The following is a 27,327-nucleotide window of genomic DNA, read 5'->3' as shown; positions in this document are numbered from 1 at the left end:
TAGAAATCAGGTTAATATGTGAAGATAATTTTTTGTTTTTTTTTTGTTTTTTCTTCTCTTTAAGTCTTTGAAATATTCCTTCCAGACAAAGGATCGTTTGTGTTTTGTGATGGAGTATGTTAATGGGGGAGAGGTGAGTCAAAGAAAAAAAATTGCATTAACACTGGTATTATTGCCATTAGGTAGTATTTTTAAAGATGTACTTTGTCCTGAATTTTTATTTGTGTTTGATGGAATTTTCTTAAAATAGGAAACTATCTATAAAAAGTTTAGGGCCAGATTTTCAAAAGTATGCTTTGATTTTTGAAAATCTAGTTTGTTGTACACCTCTATCCTGATATAAAGTGACCCGATATAACATGAATTCTGATATAACGCGGTAGAGCAGTGCTCCGGGGGGGCGGGGCTGCGCACTCCGTCAAATCAAAGCAAGTTCGATAGAACGTGGTTTCACCTATAACACGGTAAGATTTTTTGGCTCCCGAGGACAGCGTTATATCGAGGTAGAGGTGTATTTTAAAGTTTCAGTGCATAACAAAGCAATAAGTTTAGCGTTATATCTAGCAGTCTAGCCATGTGCATGCCTACTAGAGACTCTTCCCTCCTGCAGCCTGTACTCCTCCCTCCAAGTTCCATGCAGGTTGCTACATCTTTCCTTTTAACAATTGTAGTTGTGTCTTTTGTACAAGCATTCGAATTGCCGGGGCCAGAGGTTACTAGTACATAACCCACCCCTAGGTATATGGCCTTTACAGCCATCCCACTGCTGCCTGTTAGGCCTCATAATTCTTCAGTTGTGCTGGTCTTTGAACCAGTCTCCTACTTCTTATTTGTGTTATCACTGTTGGTGGGGCACTTGCTACCCTCCTGTTGCTGCCTTTATTCTGTTGGTTGGTGTCCTGTTGGTTCTCTGTATTGCTCATATACCTCATTTCTTCCAACTCTCCTGTGTCAGGCCAGTTGAAAGCTGAGGTTCTTCTTGTGTCTTCCTGGTCCTTGCCTTCCTGTCCACCACTACACCGCAGTTGTCTTCAGTTTTGTCTCTGCCACTGTTCTGAATCTGTACCAACCTTATTTGACCAGTGTTCCATTGCAGCTTGAACTGTTACCTTGTGCCATTGCTTTGTGTGGGTGTTTGAAGGTTGGACTATAGACTTGCTCACCTCTGTGCAGTGGCCTCAGATCCTTGGCTCCCTTGTTGTAGTGGGCTGCTCACTTAGCTTGGCATTCTCTTAACTGTTTCAGTGTACTTTCCTTTGTTCCTCTGCCAGACTGCAGCAGACAGTCCTTCCTGGGAATCAGAGTCTTGGTTCTCTGACTCACCAGTCTCTGTCCTGGGCTACTCTCTAGTCCCTGGGAGGGTTTATTGCGATGCTCCAATGTTGACAGGTAGAATGATCCCTTCCTTTCTGTTTTGCCTTTGGCATCAGTCTCTTGGCTTTGACTGCCAACTTGGTGTTGAGTCTTTTTTTTTTTGTTTTGGATGTAGTGTATTGTGACCCATTGTCTGAGCATAGTAGGTCAGGTTTGCCATACCTTGCAAAATGCGCCTTTAGTTTCCTGATGACACTTCTGGCCTGAGTTTTTTCTAGGTAGTCCTCCTCCCAGAAATTGGAGAACACCTCTACCCCAATATAACGTGACCCGATATAACACGAATTCGGATATAACACAGTAAAGCAGTGCTCCAGGCGGCAGGGCTGCGCACTCCGGTGGATCAAAGCAAGTTTGATATAACGCGGTTTCATCTATAACGCGGTAAGATTTTTTGGCTCCTGAGGACAGCGTTATATCGAGGTAGAGGTGTAGTAACCTACTTTGACCACATAACCTTTAATAACAGGAACTAACTTTTTCCCAGGGTTGAGCTGGGATTTCGTGAGGTTGTAGTCGCCTTCTGTTGATTACTTTATTTGTTGTACATCTTGCACTGTTCTGTGTATGCTCTGCTCCGAATTGGGCATTAATTCCTGACTAGTAGAGACACTTCCTGGCTCATCTTAACTATGCTTCCTTTTTCAGGTGTGAAGCATATATCAGTCTCATGATGTTTGCTCTTAAATCTGCTGGGATTACTGCTCAGTTTCCTTTTAAAAAAATCATGTCTTGCACACACAGTTCAACCCTCACCTGCGGTACTTGCTCCTTGGCATCTGGCCAGCCTTGGAGTATGAACTGTTTTAGTGCCTCTAGCACTCCACCCTATTCAGTGTTTTGTTCGTTTGCCTGGGTCCTCCCATCTGAAATGTGAAGGTATTGTAGCATATTGATAGACCCTATCTTCTGTTCCACAAATCCATCAGTGTTGTGCTCTGGAAACTATGCCTCACTCAGCATATCTGCTGCCAGTAGTGATTTTCTTGTACAATACTTTATAGACTCCAGCAGGTTGATGTACGCATAATTTGTTGTTGTCACTTGGGTGCTCTCAGCAATGACTTCATGATACTTTCTCATAGCTTCTGATCAGAGTGCACAACTATGTTATGCACAAAGGTGAACTGTTGGCAGAGGTGAAAGTAAGCCAGTACGGTACGGCGTACTGGCAAGAGCCGGTACGCCGTGCCGGACTGCACTGGCTTCTCTGCTGGTGATTTAAAGGGCCCAGTGCTCCAGCCGCTGTGGGGAGCCCCGGGCCCTTTAAATCCCCTCCAGAGCTCTGGCAGCCGGGCTCGGGCGGGGATTTAAAGGTCCTGGAGCTCTGGCCCCGCTGCCGGAGCTCCGGTGGCGCTTTAAAGGGCCCGGGGCTCCCTGCAGTGGCTGGAGCCCTGCTACCGCTATCCCAGCGGCGGCAGGGCTCCAGAGGCAATTTAAAGGGCCTGGGGCTCCCCACAGCGGCTGGAGCCCTGGGCCCTTTAAATCACCTCCGGAGCCCTGGCACCGCTAACCCAGCTGTAGCCCGAGCCCTGCTGCCCCGGGGTGGCGGCGGCAGGGCTCCCGTGGTGATTTAAAGGGCCTGGAGCTCCGCGGCGGCCGGAGCCCTGGGCCCTTTAATTTGCCCTGGGGCTCCCAGTCGCCTCTGTAGCTGGTAGCTCTGGGGTGATTTAAAGGCCCTGGGGCTCCCAGCCACAGCTTGAAAGTCCCTGCCTCTTCCAGTCGAGGCCACGCCTCTTCTGGTTGAGGCCATGCCCCACTCAGGACTCTGGTGTACGGGTAAGTCCTTTAAGTTACTTTCATCCCTGACTGTTGGCGTTCCATTCCACATACCACAGCCCGTGGATCCTTTTCTATCTGTGCATACCCTCTTTCTGTGTCTGTCAGGGCTCGAATAGCAAATTCTGTGGGCTGCTGACTTTGTTGCTCTTCTGAGACATCACGCTGAAGCTCTAGCTGCTCTGCAGGGCTGTAGTACTTCAGGACTGGTGCCTTGCTTATGATTTTCGTTACTCCTTCAAATGCTGCTTCTTGAGTCTCTCATCATTCCCACACTGCATAATTGTGTGTTAACTGTCTCAAGGGCTCACAGACTTCTTATTGATGTGCACTGAATCTGTGTAGACAGTTGGCCATTAATATAAATTGCTGGACTCCCTTCACTTCCTTTGGCCAGGGCATTTCCTTAATGTTTGTCAGTTTCTTGGAGACTGGCTGGAGTCCCTCAGAGGTCAACAGATGTCTGACATAGGGGACCTCAGTTCTCCTCATCTTCAGCTTGTGTGCATTCAACCCAATATTCCACTCATGGCACTAGTTTGAGTTACTGCAGCTTGGTATCATGGTCCTGGATTACCTCTTTTTAGTCATATCCTTCTCCTACATAAGAATGTCATCAGCTACAGTCTTTATGCCTGGGAGTCTGTCGGATGAGGCCTAGTTCAGTTTACACTGGAACACCTCTGGGGCCAGACTGATGCCCAGAGGTATTCATACTCTGCAATTCCTAGCTCCACATGCCAGGACTCATTCTTGATATCACTTTTGCCATGGATAAATTGAATAGTGTGTCCTCAGTCATTGGTAATGGGTAGTGATTTCTCAATGCTCTGTTCAGTGGTTTTAGGTCAATGCAAATCCTCTATTTACCTGAAGGTTTTCTCAGCGCTAATGGAATTCTGATCCACTCTGTGCTGGTTTCAGTGAGTGTAAGGATGCCTCTTTGCAGGTTTGCCGGTTCCTTCTTCAGTGGCTCCAATAGAGCTAATGGAACTCTGCATTTCGGAAGCCTTATGTGCAGCCCAGGGATGTCAGTTTCTGCAGCTTGCCCTTTAGGGTCTGTCTCCTTGACATATGTCCTCATATTTTGCTTGAATGCTGGACAGGCCCATGTTGACTTCTCCCTCCTCTCTCACTTTAAGACTGTTCTCCTGTGATGCATATTTGCCAAATTAGTAGCTGTCATAACTCCATAATCATAAGTGAACTCTAGGATTTTGAATTTGAATTAGGAATTTGTCCTAATGACTAAGAACTTAAAGTGTAAGGGAGGCTCAAGAATATGGTGTAGCGTGCCAGAGGGAGCAATTAAGAGGTTTAGATCAGAGGGTTAGATACCAGATGAGGAATCCTTCAGTCTTCCTGTTTTTGATTACATATATAATATTTTTTACAGAAGTTTAAAAAATATTGTACATATTCTATAAAGGTGCTAGATATAGCATTTGTTCCAGAAATGTAAGGAGGACAGGCAAGATTGTTGGTTTAACTGTGGTTTAACTAGGCTGCAACAGTCAAATCTGGAAATAGATCTGGAAAAATCTTGTCCAGTTGAAGGCATCCTTCCTTTGAAATCCATTCCACCCAGGGCCAGATTTCCAGTTAGGCACAGTAGGCACGTGCCAAGGCGTGCCTAAAAGTTAAAAGTGGGTTAAAAGTTTCATATATTACAGAAAACATGAAGGTCAGCTGTAGGCAGGGGGTCGCTAAAGATGCTGTGCCTCGGGGCACATGAGTTGTAAATCTGGCCCTGCTTCTACCTGGTGGAGAGCTGCCTGCCGGCAACCCCACCCCCTATTATACCTGGGCCCAGCACTATTGCTGGGACCCAAACACCATTGCGTGGTACAAGGGTTAAGGTGGCGGGACAGGTTTTTTTTTCTCATTGTACCCATCATTCAGAGCCCCAGCCCTATTCCTCACCTTCTTTAGGAGGTGCTTACTCCACTCCCAATTCCAGTTTATCAGGAAACCAGACCCCTCTATTGAACGATCACATGCACTGGGCACCTGCCACCAAAAGGCACCAGCAATTGGTGTGGCTGTAGTTTGAAACAATAAATTAGTATCACAATATATTACATACATTGTCTTGTATAGCAGAATGCACTCAGCGATCATCTACTGCCCAAAATGCTATAAACTGTACTGCAGGAACAACCTTTTACTGGCAGGGGAATATACCATATAATTTAATAGATGTTTCCCATCTCTAATTTTTATTATTTGGCAGTAAAGCTCAGAAATTTGTAGCAATACAAAGATTATGCTATGTAACTTCTTCTGGAAAATACTTTGAATATGCCTATTAATTTCTCAATTTTTATAGTTTCAGTATATTTTCAGATTTAGACTTCAATATAAGACTTATTAATTGGTTGTTACCTATGTATTTATAACTCAGTAAAATCAGATTTTAAAAATAACCAGATGGTTTACTCAACACTGAAACATTTACAGTATTTCTGCCATATTTTGCATTTTTTCTCTTTTGTCATAGCTCTTATTTTGATTCAGCAGATAAGGAAGAACCAAGTGGTTTGCTGTATCAGAGCAAGTGATATTAATGTTTCTAGGCAAGACTTAATTGAGAGGAATTACAACTTAACTAGGGGGAAAAAACAACTGTATACAGTTGCTGCTTTTATTTTTAAGCTCCTGGGTTTTATCCCATTTTCAACCATCTCTACATGTTGTAAATGACCATCCCTGCCTCAGATTGCTTACAATCTAAAACAAAAGTTACTTGTTTCCTGAGGTGCAGAATATAGCTTGAGAGAACATAAAAATTAAAATAGTCATCAAATAATTCCACATTCTTTTTTCAGTGATTAGCCATATACACATTGTACTGATGGTGCATCTGTGTCCCATAGCTCTTGTGAGCTGTGCTGAGGGCATGTAAGGGTGAAGTGCATTGGCTGTGTGTAACGAGGCAGGACTCACCACCGCGGTGCCTTCTGCTGGCCATCCTGGGAATTAGCTCTCATTTCGTCAATCTCGCCTACGCTTCTAGGACTCACGTTGCTCCCTGGACCGCGGCATCCTCTTCTGGACACAGTCCTCCAACTGTACCCCATCCAGTTCTCTCCCCCATCTCTGCCAGCCCAGGGACCCTATAGCCAGCAGCCACGTATTTCGCCGCCTCCTGCTCTGCCATCTGTTTCCCTGGGCAACTTCCCTGCAGCCCTAGCACCTTTTCCGCCCTGGTATCAGAGCTTCAGTCCGGCAGATGTCAGGCTGGGAGCTCCGTCTTGCTCCCCTGATGCTGCCAAGCCTTGCTCTGTCCTTGAGGGGCTCTCTCTCAACCGTCCTACAGGGCAGCCAGTCCTCCTCCCTTGGCCTCTAGGGAGAGATTGCCCCTGTTCTGCTCAGCAGCCCTTTTTATATGGGCCAGCCTGGCCCTGATTGGCTGCTCTACTAAGCCTTCTCCCTATTGGCTGGCTCAATAAGCCCTCTTCTAATAGGCTGGGTTCTGCACAACCTCCCCAAGGCTGCTTTAACCTTTCTGCCTAAGTGGGGCAGCCGCCCCATCACACAGCCATTCAGTGTTTCTGCCTAAAAGCTTGGAGACAGAGCCCTGACTGTCTGAGAGATTGCAAGCCTTTCTATACTAGTTTTTAGCTTTAATTGTTTTATAGTTTAGTCAGTCAATAGATATAGACATAGTTATCTGACTGCTGTAATCATTAGTGTCTTTGATTTTTACTCGTTGCCGGTGTGGTGTCATCCAGTTCTCCTGGATTCAAGCACTGCCCCTCATGCTAGAAATTCACACATTCCCAGTAAATATGCAGTTTGTAAGTCCTTCAGTTCTTGTGCCAGGAAGGACAGAGAGAGAGAGGCAGGCTTGCCTTCAAGTCTTCCTGATGACTGAGTCCACAAGACCTACTTCTCAACTGGGCTTGCTAGACACCCCCCTCCCCCCATACAGGGACCTTTGGAGCCCAAGAGAGCAAATGTAGGGTCTCTGCCTTAAAGAGCCCTGGTGGTGGCAGCCCCGACCACAAATATGAAGACGGCATCCTCTTCGGATAGACTGCAAGGGACCAGGAGCCCCATAGGTAGGTCACTTACCTAGGCTTCCTTTAAGAGGAATACCTCCCCGTGGCACCAAAAATCCTCTAATACTGCGTGGCTTAGAATGGTTCCACTGAATTTCACTCTCATGCCAATTCCAACCCAAATGGCACTGAAGTGCCTGGCATCAAAATACTCTCCTTTGGGAAAGACCTCTGCCTAACCCCGGTGCCGTCTGTCTCTGTGGCCCCAATGCCCAATCCTCCTGGCACTGGAGCCAGGTCAGCTGGGGCTGCACACGAAGGTTCCCTCCTTGACCATGTCAGACATTGTCATGGCACCCCAAGAAAATCTGGTTCCAGCCCATCTGTTCACGCTACCTCATCTTACGGCAGCATAAATCTGCAGATACATCTGAAATTGCAGTCTTCTTTGGTGTCAACTTTAACAATGCTGGGGCACCCACTCTATGCACAGGTGTGGCACTGTCGGTTTCTAAGACATCAAGGACCACAGCTCGGCCCCTGGATTTCAGTTTTGCATTATTCTCAGCATCTTTTAGAGTTGGAGAGTGAGGAAGATCCATACCAATAGTATCTTTACTCAACATTCTACAGAGAGTCCAGCACTCTTCACAAGAGAGCTATGGGGAGCCTCAAAACCGTGACCCATGGTTCCCTACCCCCTGGTCTCCAGGCTGTTACCTGTCAATGCCCCATGGTCCTTCTGGGGATCCTGGTTTGTTCAGAGCAACTTTAGCCAGAGGGAACAAACAGCACTGCCAGAAGGTTATTTCACCCACAGTATTGGCTCTACAGACTTCCCAACCACCCCTCCTGGCTCTGCTCCAATCACAGGTAGAGGAGGAAGAAATGAAAGAACAGGCCTAGAGGGGAACCTCCCAGTCTGGGTGACACCATCCTCCCTGTCCCTGATGATGCTGTAATGCCACAAATGACCCCAGAGTTGGATGATTGCAAGGGTTTCCAAGACCTATTACAAAGGGTGGCTGGGGCCCTCCAAATCCTATTGATGAGGTACAGGAGCAGACACATAAGTTAGTGAACATACTCTAGGCCTCTCAATGGTAAAAAATAGCCCTCTCCCTGTCAACAAGGCTATAATGGACCCTGCCAAAACTCTGTGGCAGATATCTGTTTCAGCACCCCCTATCTTTTGTATGGCATATTGTAAATACCATGTGCTCCTAAGATGTGGAATTCTTTTACATACATCTTGTGCCATCCTCCCTTGTAGTTACAGTGGCAAATGAAATGGTAAAACAATTCAGGCCCACACCAAAGGAGAAAGAGCCAGAGAGACTGATTTATGTGTTTGAAAAGCTTTACTCCTTGGCAAGCTTACAGTTCCATGTGTCCAATTACCAGGCCATATTGGCCAGGTATGAGTTCCACATATGTTAGAGACTGTTTGCCTTTGTAGTAACCTGCCAAATGAGAGTCCTGAGGAATTTATATTGCTAGTCAACGAGGGCCAGCTAGTATCTAGGACAAGTCTGCACACAGCACTAGATGTGATGGATAGGCTGCTACATCTATGGCAGTGGCAGTCATTATGGGACAGGAATCTTGGCTTCTGGGACTGAGGTTCCCCAGAGAAGTTCAAACAAAAGTGGATGATCTGTCCTTTGAAGGGGTTGAATTATTCAGTTCCAAGATGGATGGGGCACTCCATATGTTGAAGGACTCACAAGCCACCTCACGTTCTGTCAGAGTGTACACACCAGCTCCTAAGAGAAGATATATCAAACAGTCTTATACTTCACAGAGACAATTGTGCCATCCTTCTATCACCAAAGGATGTTGGGACCACCCAGGAAACATCAGTGCTTCCACAGGAGGAAACCACCACTGCTTCCTCTGACACCAACCAAACCTCAGAGTCCTAGAAATACTCGATTTGATGGGATGATTAAGACATGTCTCGTGTGTGACGCCTGACGTTTCAGTCCTTCCCTTCAGAAATCGTTTAGCTCACTCCAGGCACCCTTGGCCCCTTATCACTACCAACCAAAGAGCCATGGAGACACTAACACATGGGTACTCCACCAGATTTCAATGGTGACTACACCCAACTCCCCTTCCCCATCCCTTTTCATGGACCCTTCTTAAGAGAATCTTTTACATCAAGAGATTCTCATGTTCCTCTCTCTTGGAGTGATAGACTACACAGTGCAGGGAGAAAGGCTTTTACAGCAACTATTCCCTTATTCCAAAGAAAAAGGGATCCTTCTTTGCTGCTTAAATCCTCAACACGTTCACAAGTTGAAGTTCAGAGTGGTCACCCTCACATCAGTATTCCTGACTCTGGACTGAGGAGACTGGTTTGCTTCTCTCGACCTTTGGGATGTATCCTTTCACATCTCCGTCATTCTGCTTAATGAGAAGTACTTACAGTGGGCTAGGACCACTATCAGTATTGAGTGTTGTCCTTTGCACTCTCCATGATACCAAGTATATTTACTAAGTTGCTATCAGTAGTGGCAACTTTTCTGAGAAGATGCAACATCAACATGTATCCTTACTTGCACAATTGGCTCATATGGGGGAAATCTCAGCAGGCCTCTGAAGCCTTCTGCACCATAGTCTTTCAGATTTTAGGCCTAAAAGTCAACAAACATAAATCAACATTAACTCAGGTTCAGAGGATTGAATTAATTGGTCCAATCCTAGACTCCTCCACAACCAGGACCTACCCACCTCAGGACAGATTCAAGAACCTGTCCGCCCTAATTTTCCAATGGGAGGAAAACCTATGTACCAATGAAAGGTTGTATCTCCACACTTCTCGGTCACATGGCCTTTTACATTTTTGTTACACTGTATGTCAGACTTCACTTCCACTGCTTGCTTCAAGCTGGTTTACATATCCTCCAAATGTCACCTGGATATGCCTTGTGTTATCCCACCCTGGGTTCTATCTTCACTGAAATGGTGGGAAAAAAACCAATGAATCCCTGCAGAGGTGTCCCCTTCATGGTATTGGATGACAGGGACACCCAGAACACAGACACATCCTTTTAGGATGGGATACCCACTTGGACAAATTAAAGATACAGGGGCTATGATCCCCAAGGGAGAAGAGACTGCACATCCTATAGCTTTCCTATAGCTCAGAGCTGTAGGGAAGGCCTGCCCTAATAGAGGGGCAGTCACTGCAAATCATGTCTGACAACATGACCACCAAGTTTTATATCAACAAACAGGGTGGAGTCAGATCTCTCCCATTCTGCCAGGAAGCTGTCAGGCTCTGGAATTGGTGCATGAAACATTGGCTATCCCTGGTGGCAGTACACTTATCTAGACAGTGGAACACTTTTGTGGACAACCCCAGCAGACACTTCCTCACAAATTATAAGTGGGAGATTAAAGACAAGATACTGGAGGACATCTTCATGGACTGGGGCAATCTGAAGATGGACCTCTTTGTCACTCACTATAACAAGAAGTGTCCGAGATTTTGCTCGAGAGGTAGAATGAGCTCAGAATCCATAGTTGACGTGTTCCTGATAACATAATCAGGAGACCTGTTGTATGCTTATTCCCTAACTCTTCTGATTCTCAGAGTGCTCTGTAAACTCAAATAGGACTCGGACAAGCTAATCCTCATAGTTCCAATGTTGTCCAGACAATTTTGATTCAGAGATCTGCTGAACCTATGAGTATCCCAACCCAAAATGTTATCTATTCCCAGATCTCCTAGTTCAAGTAAGTAGTTGAGTACTTGAGGAATCAAGGAATGTTGTGGTACTACTGATTTTTGATGACACCAGTGGGAAAACCTTGTCCATTTTTTTAGGTAGGTTTGCCTTACTCATTTTTTTTCCTGGTGCTTATTAGAATTTCTGTAACTGGAGAGGAGCAGGCCTTCTCTATCAACAACACCCATTCAGATGCCATGCTGTAAGATGTAGGGACGCTAGGCTGAGGTGCAGGTGTGGTAACTGAAAGATGGTGCAGACAAGTAAAATAAATTGTATGGGTTACATAAACTTAAACATATTGCGTGTAGCCTAGGGAAATTTGGAAAGGGGGGACAGAGAGAAAACCTTCCTAGAAATCATTGAAAGAAAAATGGATGTAAAACATCTTAAAATTATAATGAAGGGTTTTTATTTATTTCAAGTGTGGCTTATTTCTGTTTTCATGTAGTACTGTGGTGAGGCCACCTACTTGAAACGAAGTTCTGAACTGTGCATTTATATCTAGTGGGTTAGTTGATCACATGATTTTTAAAATCAGTTATGATGTTCTGTGAGGTACATAGTTTAAGAACGTTTTAATTTAAAAATTGAAAGTAAATTGGCTAGATCCTTGGCAAAGTTTGGAGATGCTGAGCACTTCTAGCAGGATAGAGGACAAAAGTGGCTTTACGATGGCTGGTCCAGTTCCAGGCATAATTTAGAACAGTCTCAAAGATGATCTAAGTTATACCTTGGGGACCATTCTTGCAGCCCAAAATAGGAACACCCTTGACCCACTCCCCTTCTTCTGGGACCTTCCCTTATACCAGGGCCAGGGAAGAGGGTGAACCTTGATGCTGGCTTTTTGCCATCTGGAGATTCCCTTTAGGTAGGTTCATCTAGTTATCTATTGCTTTTCACTGCTGGGGTGGACCTGAATATCAGGCCCAATTACTTTAAATTTTATAATTACTAATACAGTTCAGAGAGTGCAGAAATACTTATTAATTCTCCCTCCAAATGCCGCGCTTTCTGCCTCCCTGTGCACTTGAGGGTATAATAATCAACACTGTCACACAGGTTATTGTTTCTCATTGCTTGATTAGCCATCTTCAGAATACTTGTTCTATTGTATTTTAATTTTATGATAATGATAGAAATTGAGACTTGTATTAAATAGACTGTGAAACTTTTTAGCTGTATCCAAAATACTACTTAAACTTTTAACAATATATTATGGTGAAGCAATGAATGAAGATTATATTCTATTGCAGTAAGACATCCCAGATAACATGTAGGTGTATTTTTGACAATATTTAAGAACATCATGATCTTCATTTACCAAACTTAAAGTGCCATCAAGAGCTGGATGGACGCACCATATGTTTTCTTTGAATAGTTGCTCACATTTTTAATAAAAATTTGACTGTGCTCATACAGTATGTGTGTATGTATATATGTGTGTGTGTATATATATATATATAGTAAACTCATTACTAGAATGACAAAAATGTAAATGACAAAATGACAAAAATATATATATAGGCTTTACATTTTTGTCATTCTAGTAATGAGTTTACTATAGGAATGTTACCTACATTTCCAATTTTAAATGTATTTTGCAGAATATTTGCAAAAAATTAACATATTTGCATCAGAAATCCAGTTCTTAACTATGTTATCCCTTCAGGGCACAGAAATAGACATTTGTTTCCAATATTATGTAAATGATCAAAATCATCCATATTTTGAATATTTGTAACAGAGTGCTTAGGGACAAGGCACAAACCAAGAACTATCTGCAGAAGTCATTCAGAGATTAATAAATTAATCTGATAAAAATCACTGTTACCTCACAGACAATCACAAAGAGGAAGATGTTAGGCAAATTATTCATTTTGAATTATCTACCCACCTAGCGTTATGGAAGAAGGAAGAATGTGGTGACAACTATTCAGCCAGAAGGCCTGCCCTATTTTTTTGGTCAGGTGAATTGATATATTTCAATTAGGTTATAACAAAGACTCATTTTAAAGGATTTTCAAGAAAATCTTCCAGTCAGTTGCTGAATAAGTGTCTAGTTTAAGGTACCTATTTCCAAAAGATTGATTGATTCTCTTGTATCTTATTTATATTATAAATTAGTATACAATTAACTGTGCTTTTGGAAGGAAAAAGGAGATGTAAGCCTGAATTTTAACATTGTTTAGATGTAAATCTTGAATCCCTGAATTGACTAGCGAGGGGTAAGAGAGGCCAACTTGACAACAGTTAGGCCGCTGGTGTGCTGAGACTACTGCCTACCTTGCTGAACAATATAGTCTCATTCCTTTTTATTCCCCCATCTGTTTGTATCCATCTGTTGTTTCTTGTCTTATACATAGATTGTAAACTCTTTGGGGCAGGGACTGTGTTTTTGTTTTTTGTTCAGCACCTGTCACAGTGGGGTCCTGGCTTATGTCTGGGGCTCCTAGACTCTACAGGCATACAAATAAATAATGACACTATGTAGGGGGAATTTTTTTTTTTTTTTTTTTTACTGGTAGACCAGGTGGTTGACACTTGTTACCTGACCTGCTGGCCACTTAACTTTTTCTGAGGCCTTCTTTTAGGGGTATGAGTCAATGGCAAACAGTGATTTTAACTACAAGCTTCTATTACTTAAAGCGTAATTGATAGCTAATAAGACCTGATTTAATCATGAAGGAGGATGCCAGACCTTGCATGTATTTCTGAAGCCTGTCTGAGTGATCCTTTATTGGCTCAACTGTCTCTGGTTGGATATTTGATCCTTTGTGAATCTAGAAAGTACCAGAGAGAAGGTATGACAAGTCTTTTTCTATCTAATCTCAGGTCAAGAAGATTCTTAAAGATGGATTCACTTAATTGTGTCTACCTTGTGCGTCCATGGATAAAGTGAATATGGGAACTTTTGGTACAGACTAGGCTGCTAGTTGTTAGAACTGCTACCTGAGTGTACTGAGAGCTCTTGTCAGACCTGATATTGGGATTAGCTTCACTTGGGATCTCATGTCTTCTGTGGCAACCATGGGCGTATTGCAAGTAGTTTCTAGCCCTATCTTGGATTTGATATTTTGAATGAGAATTACAATAAAGGGACTTAAAAAAAATCACACTAAACCCTAAATAATCAAAAGCTTTGTCAAGATAGATTATCAACTCCTGCTGGCTCAAATCAGTACCTTTTCTATTTACAGTGCATTGAGAATCATAGTATACCTATTTTTGTTGTCTGCTCTGAAATTGCTGTACCCCTGAGGTTCCAGAATGTTCTGAGGAGTTTTACTGCTGAGCTACTGGGACAGTCTGAAGATGGAAAATTTGTAACTCTCTCTTGTACACAGCCATTCATACGGGGGCATCCAGACATCTCCTTCTCTTTCACCATTCTTCCAGATGTCAGAGGAGAAGACTACATAGTTTTTATGGAGTATATATTTGTTAAATTTGCAAAGTGTCTAATTAGTAGCTTTATAAAGCAAAATAAATAAAATCACATTATTTTATATTCCTTTGAGTATTTAAAAAAAAATTAAGATGAATGATTCTTGGTTTCCATTTCTGTGAAACAAGAAGATCATGACTAGGACATAATACTGTGTTTCTCACTTTTCTATTTTAACACTATTTTAGAAAATTTCGGTTTTAACATGCATTTGGTGAACACTGCATGGAAACCTTTGATAAATAATTCTGTTTAGAAACTATTCTGATACTGTTTACATGGTATTTTATTTTTCCTCCCTTGTTTTATAATATTAGGGATATTGTATGAAAACAGACTCAGTTCCTTAGCTCATAAATTCTTTGTTTATTCCGTATCTGATGTGCCAGGATTATCAGTTTCTAATATCATTTTCCCCACTGCCAGTAATTGTGATGTCATAGAGGGAGATTGCTATGTGAGGCAGGAAATAAGCAGCAGGAGCATATTAGATACTTAGGAAACAAAGTTTCAGTGTTCATGCAAATATATATAATTTTTTTACAGGATGGTGGCGGTTACACAGAAAATGAGATGATGCTTGTGACCCAAAATCGTACCTAATTCTGTTTTCTAAATTTTCCGTGAGGCCCCTGGACCAACAAATATAGACTACTATACTGGCTTAATACAGTGTGTTTTTTCAGGTTGAAACTAAAAAATAAAAATGATGTTAAAGTATAATTGCAGGGAAGTTGTTGATGAAAATGTTTGCATTGATGCTTTATGTATAATTTATATTTTGAAGTGTCTACAAGCTTGAAATAACTGCAAAAACATTTAAAAAGTAATTTAATTTTCATATCCAACACTGTATTAATGTTTAATATTTCAAACTTTTTTAGCTACCTTTTGGTAATATACAAGTTAAGTCTATTATTATGTGTTTCTTTTGTGTTTGACCTATGGTTTGGAATTATTTCTTCTCTTTTAGCACTGCATGAAAACACTATGTAGTTTTACTGTAGATTTTCTTGCCCAGTACATGGTTTCCAAACAGTGAAGTTTTCCATATTTTTAGGACTGTTATTCATTATTCCTTGTTAGTATTTTTAATATAATTTATGAGGAGAAAATAGGGTGCCTGTGTATATCAAGTCACATGAGCTGTCTTATATAGAATAGAAAACTGCCTGTTAGATGGAAACTAATTTGGATTTTGAAGATTAGTTGTGTTTAAAGAATCTGCCAACATGTCCAAACTAGAAAAGGGGTATTTCTAGTGAATGGAATGAATAGTCATAGTCTGCAGTTTAACTCTGCTATAAGTTTTTTTTGGAGGGGTTATTTTGTTATTTTGTATTCATAAAAGGCTTATACAGCTACAGAACTTCAGATTCATGCTACACATTTTCTTTGCGTTTTATAATGTGTATCATTTAATGACTATTTTTTTTCACTAAATACTTTCAGTTTAAGAAATTATGAAGTGCTGAAAGGGGGACAGAAGAAGAGTATAAAATCGAGTAAATGTATAGTTTATGTACCAAAATTATACCACAAATGTATAGGTTTGCTTTTACAAACCATAAAATAACTATCTGGTATTTTTGTGAAAGACTGTAATATGTTGTGGTTGCATAATGTCATACTTCACTTGTTTGGTGAGTATGCAGCTAAGGACTAGACACTTGCTCAGTTCAGAGGTAAGTCAGGCAATTAATAGAAAGAAAAATTTTACAGTAATATCCGTGTTCAGGTGTCTAAATGATATGTCTCAACAGCTAAAAATAAAATTTGGGAGGAGGAGGTGGAGGGAAAAGTACAGGATGATGCTGTTGCATACTTTTTTCCTCTGGTAACGGAAGGTTAAATGGGTAGCAAGCAGAATGCCTTAAACAAGATTGGTATATTGATTAAAACGCTGATTTAACAGCTCGTCTTCCTCCCTTGGAAACCTGGAAAAGATAAGCCAGCTGCTGTCTAAGAGTGCTGAGTGTCCACTGAGAGCACACTATCTATCATCACAATATGGTGATGAGAGGTGTTTTATGTTTGTGTTAATTTCCCCCACTAAATCAGTAATTATTACAATCCTGTCCCTGCTGTTTACCCTGCAGCTGTTTTTCCATTTGTCGAGAGAGCGGGTGTTCTCTGAGGACCGCACACGCTTCTATGGTGCAGAAATTGTCTCTGCTTTGGACTATCTGCATTCTGGGAAGATTGTGTACCGTGATCTCAAGGTAAAAAAAAACAACACAAGTAATCAAATTTTTGTTTTTGCAAAGACTATTGGGACAAACTCAAAGTAATTATAAAGTTACACAGTTTTGAGAAAAGCAGAGTTTGTGTGTGGGGTGGGGGGGTGGGAGAAGATTGTGTTTAGTTAAAATGATCAACACTGTCACACAGTTAAAATGCTACACAATAGACCACAAGGACTAGAAACATATTAAAAAAGAAAAAGAAAAAAAAGAAAGCTAAAATTCTAATGCTATTCTTCTGTAGTTGTGGAATCACAGAATACATGGGGTCCTGATTACTATCTCTTTGGAAAATGCTAGAGATTCATTATTTGACTTGAATTCATGTAGTTCACCAGTGTTGAATCAGCATTTTCAGAACACATTTTCTACTGAGAAAATTTAAGGTTTCCTATTCAGAAAAGTAGTTTAGAACAATGTTTTGCTTGTTTGCAGTATATATCTGTTGAATTATTTTTAATATCCAAACAAATTCTATGCACACAGAAGAAGCTTTTGGAGAACTAGTGTTAGTCATTACTCTGGGGTAATTCCCAGTAAAAATTGTTCCAGTTTTCATTCTGGGTCATGAGCCTGAGCTGCAGGTAATGCACAGATAGAGGAAAGCCATAAAATTTTGCCAAACAAACAATTCTGTGATGATTGTAATAGGTCCTCTGGAAATTATGAGAGTCTTGGAAATTTTTAGAAAGTGTTTTTTGCTTTCATTCTGTGGGAAAGAAGTATATTGAGCAAACTCTTACGGTGTTTATTGGGGGAGCCTACAGTCACTTTCTTGATGACACAGTAGTAAACTACAGTGCAATTTGTTACCTTGCAGGTATAGCTTAGTTAAGGCTTTTTTGATGACATGTAGTATATTAGCCTGTTAAGAAATACTTATGGACTAATTGTGTGTGTTCTTTCTAATATGCAGTTAGAAAATCTAATGTTGGATAAAGATGGCCACATAAAAATTACAGATTTTGGACTTTGCAAAGAAGGAATCACAGATGCAGCTACTATGAAAACATTCTGTGGTACACCAGAATACCTAGCTCCTGAGGTATGATTTAGAATACTTTTTTTTCTGTACAATATAAAATGTTTTATCTTTCATTTAATTGCAGTGTATATTATTTGGGTGATCAAAACTGTTGTGAAGAATGGACAATATGTTGGATTATTGTTACTATTACTGTACTATTTCTGTTGGGAAACCTTATCTACCAATAATCATATTTTCAAATTTATGAAATTGTTTGTTTGTAAATATAGCTAAATCATCTGAAATATAATAAAACTTCAGTATCGTCTACAATAGAATAATTGAAAACAGCATCCTTTCTTTATTACATGTATAGTGGTCACACCTAAAATTTTTCTTCTGTTTTGAGAAAAATTACTAGTTTCCACAGTAGTCCCCATTTTAGGTATATAGAATATTGTTAATTTTTCATTCCTAGGTACATTTGCAGGGAAACCAGGGTTTTTGAAAAATGTGTAGTAGGATCCTACAGTGTGAAAAATGTGTAGTAGGATTAAGAAATACAGACCTTTTTATGTTTCTGAGGAAAGAACAAAAAAAAAAAAGTTCTTTCTTTCCACATTCTGGCATGGCTAAAACAGAGCTATGATTCTTTCTGGGGTACCCTGGGTTGTGAGGCACCTCGCAACCATGTGCCCTTAGTGTGAGGAAGTCTTGTCTGTGCTTGCTGTGGATCAGTTCCTTGACTCCACTAGCCTCTGGCACCACAAGCCCTACCTTCCAGGTTGCTGCAGGCTCTGCTCACTTTGTACTGGTTAATGATACACCAACCCCCAAGTCCTCTGAGCATCCCTCTTGAGAGCCCAGCCCCTGTTCCACTGAACACATGCAGAACTTTCAGATTTGCTACTCCCAAAGGAATAGTACATACCAGCTTATTAGCTTTAACTCAGGATCACCACTCCACTTAATGCACAGTACTTAGATACACTTATTCTTGTTTTCACTATAAATATATTATGAAAGACCAGAGAGTCAAATGATAATAAGAGAGAATATTGGAAACAAATTGTTACATACAAAACAAAATTATAATACTCTTTCTAAAGCTTAAACGTAACTCCCAAGGACATTCCTGGTTTCATACAAGATAGCTTACTCTAAGTCCTTTTCCCAGCATTTTCAACTGAGATGACTGAGATCTCCCTTTTACAAGATCTAACCTGCTGACAGCCTGTCTTTACAGACTGAAGGATACCAAAACATCTCTCTGCACTCCCAGATATAGCAGACCAGAACTTTGATCTTCATCTGAAAACAGGGCTGTCCTCCCTGTCTGCTGTTTACTTCTTCCTTTTAATTTTCTTATGAAGTCTCAGCAAGCAAGCAATTCATTAGCATTTGATTCAGTATGCTGATAGACTTCTATTGGAAGACGCACAATATAGATAAGTACATCTCCTTTCTGTAGAATTTTGTCTCAAGGCACGCAGCGTGCCTTGAGTGACCTGTCTTTTTAACTACAAGGCCTAGAGAATATTTTCAACATGTGTGTGTATAACGCCTCACATACTATTTTTACATACCTCTCACAGTGATTATAATGCAGTGTGCCACAGGCTTTCTTTAGAGACCTTGCATGACATTTGTGGTGAACCCAGGACACCCTGTATTCTTATGTACACCTGTGCCCTCTGCCAGTTGGTATCAAGAGGTCTTTGGTTCACAAGAATGTTATCAGTTTTCCAGAGACCATCAGTGTTTATGAAAGTAGTAAGGTGTAAAACACACACTTCAAGAATTTACCTCTGTGAGGTAGCATACTGCATAGCATAGGCCCTGCAACTTTGAAAAGCAGGCAGGCTCCTTGATGGTTTCACTTGTTAAAGACCAAAGAGCTGACAAGACCTTTCATTCTGCATTCTCTGATAGGATGTCCAGGAGGCTGGACCATTTGGGCAGGAAATTGTACTTTTTAGTTGTTTTGGCTATTTGCATAACTAATTATTAAGCTGTGGTGGCTGAATAGGATTAAATCTATAGGATAAGATGCTGTCTGTGATTGATATGCTGCCAGTGACTGACTAACAAATATTCAAGGCTTTGGTTCAGAAAGGTCTGGACTTAACAAAGCATTCCCTTGAGGCTAAGTCTGCAGTCCTGATATGACAATCTGTTGCATCTGCAATTACAATTAAAGGGGTATATTCCTGGCTGCTAAATTCTGGCTTCACCCAGAAGATGCAGGATGAAGTACCTGACTTTCCTTTTGTTGACCCTAATCTTTTTAGACAAAAGGCCATGATCGATACCATGGGGGGAAGGATAGCTAAGTGGTTTGAGCATTGGCCTGCTAAACCCAGGGTTGTGAGTTCAGTCCTTGAGGGGGCCATTTAGGGATCTGGGGCAAAAATCTGTCTGGGGATTGGTCCTGCTTCGAGCAGGGAGTTGGACTAGATGACCTCCTGAGGTCCCTTCCAACCCTGATATTCTATGATTCATATTGGTGCTCATGAAGTCTCTCCATAGTTGCACATCATCACAGGTCGGTTTTTAAGTTTAGCTTAACAAGAAGGTAGACAGTTGAACTGTGCAGAACTCTGCATAAGAATGTCCTAGAATTGGATGAACGCTTGCCCTAAATCACAGTGAGAGTCCTTGTATGTAAAAATTAGCAAAACCACTTCAGAACAGTTCTATCCACTCCTGGTAGGAACCACAGAAAGCTCAATACCACCTCATGCCCAGCAGTATTGAAGGTACCAGTGATCTTAACAAAATCAGCATGAGGTACATTGTCTTCATCCATAGACTGGAAGAAATCCATGATCAAAACCCCCACTGGTGTCTATCTCATAACCTGTTTTAAAATGAGACTGACTGAGATCAACGGAATCTGAAGACTGCAGATAGCATACCTGTTTGACTACTCAAAAAGAAGGAGGGAGACTGTGTAACTGGCAAAGTTTTGTGTCGTTATTTGTTGAGTAGAGGCCTTACCAGTGTCTCTTTGAGGACACCAGACACCAAACATTCAGCCAAAGAATCTGACAGATTTTTTTTTTTAAACCACCAACAGGCATATTATCTCCTTGTTAGCCTTTACCAGCCAAGAGGGACATGGCCCCATGCACAAGTAGTGACTCAAAGTGTTTTCAACACTTCCAGAACTTTGAGTGTCAATGGTCAAAATTCAGTGAAAGAAAATGTTTTGTTTGTTCCTTCAAGACATTGCCCTATACCCAGGGATGCAGACATCTCTGTCCAACTCAGATTAATTTTATCGACAAAATGAACAGCAAATTCCTCACAGAAAGAAAATCACTCCTCTGTTTTCAAATGGAGGCAGCTTGGATTGATCAGGGTATTGATAATCCAGAACAGTTATTCAGTGTGCAAATTGAGTATGGTGGACAGAATGAAACTTTTCTTCCTTTTCTGTACAGCCATGTTATACATTTTTTTTTAATTCTTGATTTTGCAAACAGTTGGACTTGAATCTGAACATCTGCTAGTGGTACTCTAGTAATCTTTCCTGTTATTTCATCTATTGCAAGTTATCTGTAAACCACAGTGATAATTTAAGGCAAAGTTGGGGAATCAGTTCAGGGGAGTTGTCATTTGCATGGTCATGGAAACCCATGCAAATGGGATCCCACTGAGATTGCACTCTTTCTCATATGTAGTTAGTTAGTTTCCTGTGTTAAGTCTTTCACAAACAAATAAATAAATAAATAAGCCTTTTAGAAAATAAGTAAATGTGATTGGAAAAAATGTGTAAAATGACAGGAAAATTCAGATGCAGGTATAATATCTGAAACTGCTTTTAACTTGTATGACATTGGACTAGATTTCAGTGTGCCTTTTAAACATTTTATAAGTGAAAAGTCATCCAGCCCCTGCACCTTGGGAACTTAGAACTTCATGTTAATGGCACTCTTGACCCACATTTCCTCTTAATTACCCCCCTCATCTGACTTACTGCCTTTGATCAATTTCTCTACTCAAGACACAAGCCATTCCCTTGACCATATCATTGACAAGAACTGCTCTCTCACTGATCTGCCTTCTGCTGAATTCTGTCTGATCATCTTATCTCCTTCTCTGTATTGCTCACTTACCCCATCTCTGGCTCACATTCCTTCTGTTACCTCTAGTCCATTGACATTTCTTACTTGTCTCCCTGCCTCTCATTCCTTCTCTTTCTTCACTCTCTTCCATTCAATTCACGATTTCCATCTAAAATTCCATCCTTTCTTCCCAGCTCCTTTGCCCCCTTGTCTGTCAGACTGATTCATCCCACCCACCCCCAACTTCTGATTGCTTTGCTGCATGTGCAGACTTCCTCCACTACGAGTTTATCATCCCTTCATTCAGTTTAGTGGTCTTCCTTGCAAACCAGATCTGCTTCTACACCCTCATTGAATTTCACTATAAGTGTTAACAACCCCAGTATCCTCCTTCTCCCACAGATTAGGAGTTTTGCAGTCATTTTAACGCCCTCCTCTCCTCGTACAATGATCATTAAATTTTGTTGGTTTCATCACTACAGTATTTTTAAATCCACCTATTCCTCACTGTTCACAGCACAAAACCCTTATACAAGCCTTCATTATCTCATGCTTTAACTACAGCAACCTTCTTCCCACTGCCCACTATGATAGACATCAATCATCTATTCTGCTGTGAAAATCATCTGCTTCACTCATCACTGTCCAAGTTCAACCCAGTTCAGAATCCTCTCATTGTCTCTGTTGCTTTCCCTTCTGAAATTCAGGCTCCTAATTTTAACTTTTGAGCACATCTAAAACTTAAATTTTTCTTACATCTGGTCATGTTTTCTTTTGCTCCCTGGTGCCCTCTTTGTTCAGTCCAAGCTCCTTGTTTGACTGTCCTCTTCGTGCCTCCTTTCAAATTTCCTTCTACATCCAGAACTTATTTCATAACACGCTGTCATTCCTTAATCCTATCCTCCTTTAAGACTTTTTCTCAAAAGTCACTTGTTATAAGTTTTTTTTAATCAACCATAGGTTTATATATATTTCATAATACAGTTCCATGTAACCCAGAAGACATTGGCTGTATTCACCCAAGTGAATGCCTGGTCTCGTTGTCTGCACACCCGTATGTACATCCCAACTTCCTTCTGCTTTTGTGATCAACTCCTGTTCTTTTTAACTTAACTTAGATTGAGTCATTGCCTCAATGATCTTGCAATCTTGATTTGTTTTGTAAAATGCTATGCAAATTTTTGGCACTGTATAAATAATATAGTAAATAATGTTCAGCCCTGGAACTATTGGAAGATAAATGAATTTGAGGAAGAGGGGACAAATTTGGGGAAAATAGTTTTTGAATTTAAGGTTTACATTTATTAGTTAACAAGGAGCCTTCAGAATACAAATGGTGCTAACTGTTGGGAAAAATAATGTGCAAAGAACCTTGGGTTTATACTTTCGATTGCTGTGTGGTAAAAGTGAGAGCTGGAGGGTTACCATGGTAGACTGTATACAAAAAATTATTTTTGGCATACTGGCAGGAATTGCTGTTTGAAAACAGAAGATGAGTGACACACAAACATTGTTTTTCCTCAACATAACAAATATTTTAAAAATAAAGCAAATAGGATATTTGGTTGCATTTATGAGGGATAGAAAAATAAAATAAAATTATATTATAGCGAATAATGTGCCCTTCTTTGCAGTATGTGTGTCCAAGTCTGGTTGCTTCACTGTAAGAAATACTCTAGACCTGGAATTGTTAACTGTAAAATTATTTTAGTGGATTTTCAAAATCTGTAAAATGCTTTTACCTGAAACATTTACTAAATTTGGGGCCAGTTTGGCTCTGCAGCATTGGCTGTGAGCATGCTCATGCTGTTGTAGAGGGCAACAGGCAATATCTCTGGCAGTGCATCCAGACTCCCACTTGTTATCATTGGGAAGCAATGATAAGTCCTGCTCCTGCGGGGTGCTTAGTTCTTCTGTGAGATGCTCTCCACTTCTGTTAAAAGAAGAACAGGAGTACTTGTGGCACCTTAGAGACTAACTGAAGAAGTGGGCTGTAGTCCACGAAAGCTTATGCTCTAATAAATTAGTTAGTCTCTAAGGTGCCACAAGTACTCCTGTTCTTCTTTTTGCGGATACAGACTAACACGGCTGCTACTCTGAAACCTCCACTTCTGTTGATTTCCAAAAAAGAATGAAGGAATGCAGCACTCAAAATTGTGGATGTTGGCATGAGTGTGAGCTCACAATGCTTTCACTTGACAGCCTGAGAGGTCTGTAGTGGGTGAGGCAGAGCATGAAAAGCATACCTGAAACCCCGGCAAGGTGAAAGTCAACTAAAACATATGCAGATATAAACAATTGTATACAATGTATATCAGGTATGTTAAAGGTCTAGAAATGGCAACAAAGACTGTTAGTGGTAGAGCTGTGTGAACACTGAAGAACATTTTTTGCTTGCAAAAAGTGTAATTTGCTTTGTCTATGTTTGCATCTCTTTTGTGTTCATTTTCCATTAATATTATATCAAGTGAATTTACAAGCAGGAATGTATGCTTATCCTCGTTATCCGGATATGCCCTAGCTGATGGGTACAGACAGAGTTCTGGAAACCCATATCTCCTCCATCCCAATGTGGTGCACTCCTGGCAGCTTCCAAATGCTTTGTGCTTGGTGGAGGCATCTGCTACACTCTTAAAAAGTTGTGTTGTGTTGTGTTTCCAAATATTTCTTCCATATTACTCAGCTCCATTGGCTGGTAAGAGAGAGGCAGAGCTTTGCCTCCTCTCTTCTGCCCCTCCTCGTTCCCCATGAGGTTTCTTGCACCACTGTCAGTATTAGACTCCTGTGTTTTCTTGCTCACTAGGAATATAAGGAGGACCTAGATTGTGTCTACCCTGGGTTCAAAATATGCTCTTTCCAGCTCCCACCCGCATCCTTCTAACATCAGTGCAAGGTTAAATTCAATCAGGTCAAATGCATAAACTCCTGGGACCATAGATCTGTATTTGGCCTGGCTGTCATGGAACATAAATTTTTTAATGTGGTGCTATTTAGAGTCTCAGCTTTTGCTGTTGAGTTAGCAATACCTGATCAACTTTCCAACTGTAAAACAGTTTGGAAATCAAATATAGCTCACACTCAAGACCCAGCAAAATTAAAAGTGTTAAGTACGTTTTGGCAGTTCACTTTTATTATGCCCAGTCCTCAAATGTACCAGCAGACAATCATCTGAATGTTAGTTATTTTTCACATGCTTATGCGATCACACAAAAAGTACACGCTAAAAAGAAGCAGATGGTGACAGATGGGGAAGGTTGAATAAGGTGGTTTTGGAAACCTAGAGAAATGCACTTCTGTAATAGTGTAAAAATAAAAATTTATTTGATCGCCATGTTAGAACTAACAAAATAGAATTGCAAAAAATACTTGATTGTAAGAAAACAAATGAATTTATCAATATTCAGTTTGTATTTAGAAAAGTATATGCAACATTTTTATCTTATCCAAGAATAATATATATTTTTATTGGCCAAATATTTTAAAAAGTGCAAATTTTATTTTTATTCCTTTTATAGAGATCCATGTTTAAATTAATCTTTCATTTCTCACGTCAGGCATTTTCTTATAGTGCCTTTCTTTAACCTACTGGCTAGAGATATTGGTGGTGTGTTAGAATGAAAAAATATTTTATTTCAGGTATAACTGGAAAGATTGTATCCACTACATTGTAATACTAAATATGCATATGTGTATATATGTTTGTGTGGGCATCTGTGTAAAATATGTAAACTGTAAATTGTTTGTCAAACCAACAAAACCTTTGAAACTCAAAGCTAAAGCTGTCACAAATCAGCATTAACTCCTGTATAGCATAAGTGAACAAAATGGAATCAACAGCAATGACAATTTAGACCAGCTGAGGATCTACTCCAATATGTTTCATGTCCTTACATTTGTTTGGTAGGTCCATAACTTAAAATTTAAAATGCAGTCATTGATATTCATTTAATTTTAAAAACAAAGATTTTTCTTTGAGTGATGGTCCCTATATGTATTCCACATGTGGGTGTGCATGTGCCCCATGTGCCTAAACCCAGAGATTTTTAGTAAGCAGTGTCCGTTGGTCCATGCATGCGCAGTTCTGAGGGCAAGGGGGGGCAATGAGTCCTGGTGCCTCTCCAATTCCTTCTTACTGCCACATGGCCTGGGTCAGAATCTTCTGTGTCCACAGTTTCTTTTCCTTTGACTGCTTCAGTCTGTAAATACATTGTAAATAGTTTTAGTATTTTATTCTTTTAGTCTTAAGTATTAGTTAAGTGTCCCCACCCCTGCCCTGGGAAAATCCTCCCTGAAAGGCTACAATTATTTCCAGAGTTCTGGGGTCCAAGAATTGCATTTCCTGCCTTGCTCATTTTCAGTGAGCACCGAACACTAGTGCTGCTTTTATTCTCTAGGTGAGGCTCACATCTCAGCTAAGTGCAGCATTTGCTGCTCCTTCCCTCACAAAACCTGTGAGGGTTGAGAGCTAAGACGGATGGAAGAGGCTGAGAGACCTCAATGAGATCCGGGCTAGGGAGACCCCCTGTACATCAGCCTCAATCAGTAGGGAGCACCACTCTGAGCACTACCTCATGAGTTGAAACTAAGACTTCCAGGCCTCAGGAGAAGGCTTCTCATGAGAATAAGGGGTACTCTTACAAGCATAGAGACAAATCACCTTCTTCCAAAGCTGCCTTGAAGAAAAGAGATCCCTCCCCAACTCCTTCGAAGTCTGGAGAGTCCACGTGCAGGGATCCTAAAGATTTAGGCCCTAATTAACTTTTTCAGCAGGAGAAAGTGGAGTGAAGGAGCACATATCCGTCAGTTCCAGGTCTGGTTCTGATGTGCAAACTGAAATAAAAACATTCACTGCCACTCCCTTTGACATTCAGACGACACTCTGTGCTAGTATTGATATGGCCCCAGAGGGATCCAACTTCCTCTGTGACCAGAAAGCACTGGATGTGATGGCTCCACCAACTGACTCATGCTGTACCCCTGGGCAGTCTGAGACTGATGTCTCCCTGGAAGACATTTTTGTTCTACCATATCCCCTCTCCTGTCTCCTTTCAGGTCTGTCTTTATTTGGAGACATAGTTACTTCTTAGGAGGAAGTTATTTCAAGGACGTGGGGCCACTCTTGTCTCCCACCCACAAGCCTGAGTACCAAACCATTGGTACTGTCAGTTCCACAGGTACTTTGGGATCCAGCTTTTTCATTTAATGAGTCAGAGGTTCCAGAAGAGCTGCTATCCTATCATACAGAAACGGGCAGGACAGAAGCCCTCGGAGCTTGGGGCTCCATGCTCTGACCAGATATGATTTTCCAAGACACAGGTGGTACCCAGTGACGTGAGGTTGTCCTCAGCCAGTTGATCCGTCATATTGGTGTTATTGGGGCCCTTGGGATTCCTAGTCTATTCACCTGGGATCAGTACACGAGGCCAACACCAACCAGCCCCATCAGAGTAAGCTGAAGATGAAGTTGAACTGTAGTCAATGATTCTGGGAGCAATTTCATCATCTTCACCAGATGAGGTGGTAACCCCATCTTTACCATCTCTGCCTGATGACTACAGGAAATATCAGGAACTCCTACAAAGGTTGGTGTCTGAGCTCCAACATGCAGCTTGAAGAGGTTCAGGAGGCATAACATAGATTGCTGGACATCTTGCAAACCTCGGGTCCCAGTTGAATGGCCCTCCAGATCAATGAGGCCATGATGG

At 41.1% G+C, this 27,327-nt stretch overlaps 1 protein-coding gene across 10 annotated transcripts in view; it reads left to right on the top strand.

Annotated features, from left to right (window-relative positions):
• The window catches only part of AKT3 (AKT serine/threonine kinase 3), a 303,148-nt gene that overhangs the window by 175,849 nt on the left and 99,972 nt on the right, over window positions 1–27,327 (top strand). For all 10 annotated transcript variants that reach the window (XM_065589153.1, XM_065589151.1, XM_042848392.2 and 7 more), the window contains 3 exons: window positions 65–133; window positions 16,442–16,564; window positions 17,502–17,630. In XM_065589153.1, coding sequence (XP_065445225.1) covers window positions 65–133; window positions 16,442–16,564; window positions 17,502–17,630 — 321 coding nt within the window. The remainder of the gene's footprint in view (window positions 1–64; window positions 134–16,441; window positions 16,565–17,501; window positions 17,631–27,327) is intronic.

This window comes from Chrysemys picta, chromosome 3 (assembly GCF_011386835.1).
Source record: "Chrysemys picta bellii isolate R12L10 chromosome 3, ASM1138683v2, whole genome shotgun sequence".
Classification (NCBI taxonomy): domain Eukaryota; kingdom Metazoa; phylum Chordata; order Testudines; family Emydidae; genus Chrysemys; species Chrysemys picta.
This window is presented reverse-complemented; position numbering and strand designations above follow the sequence as displayed.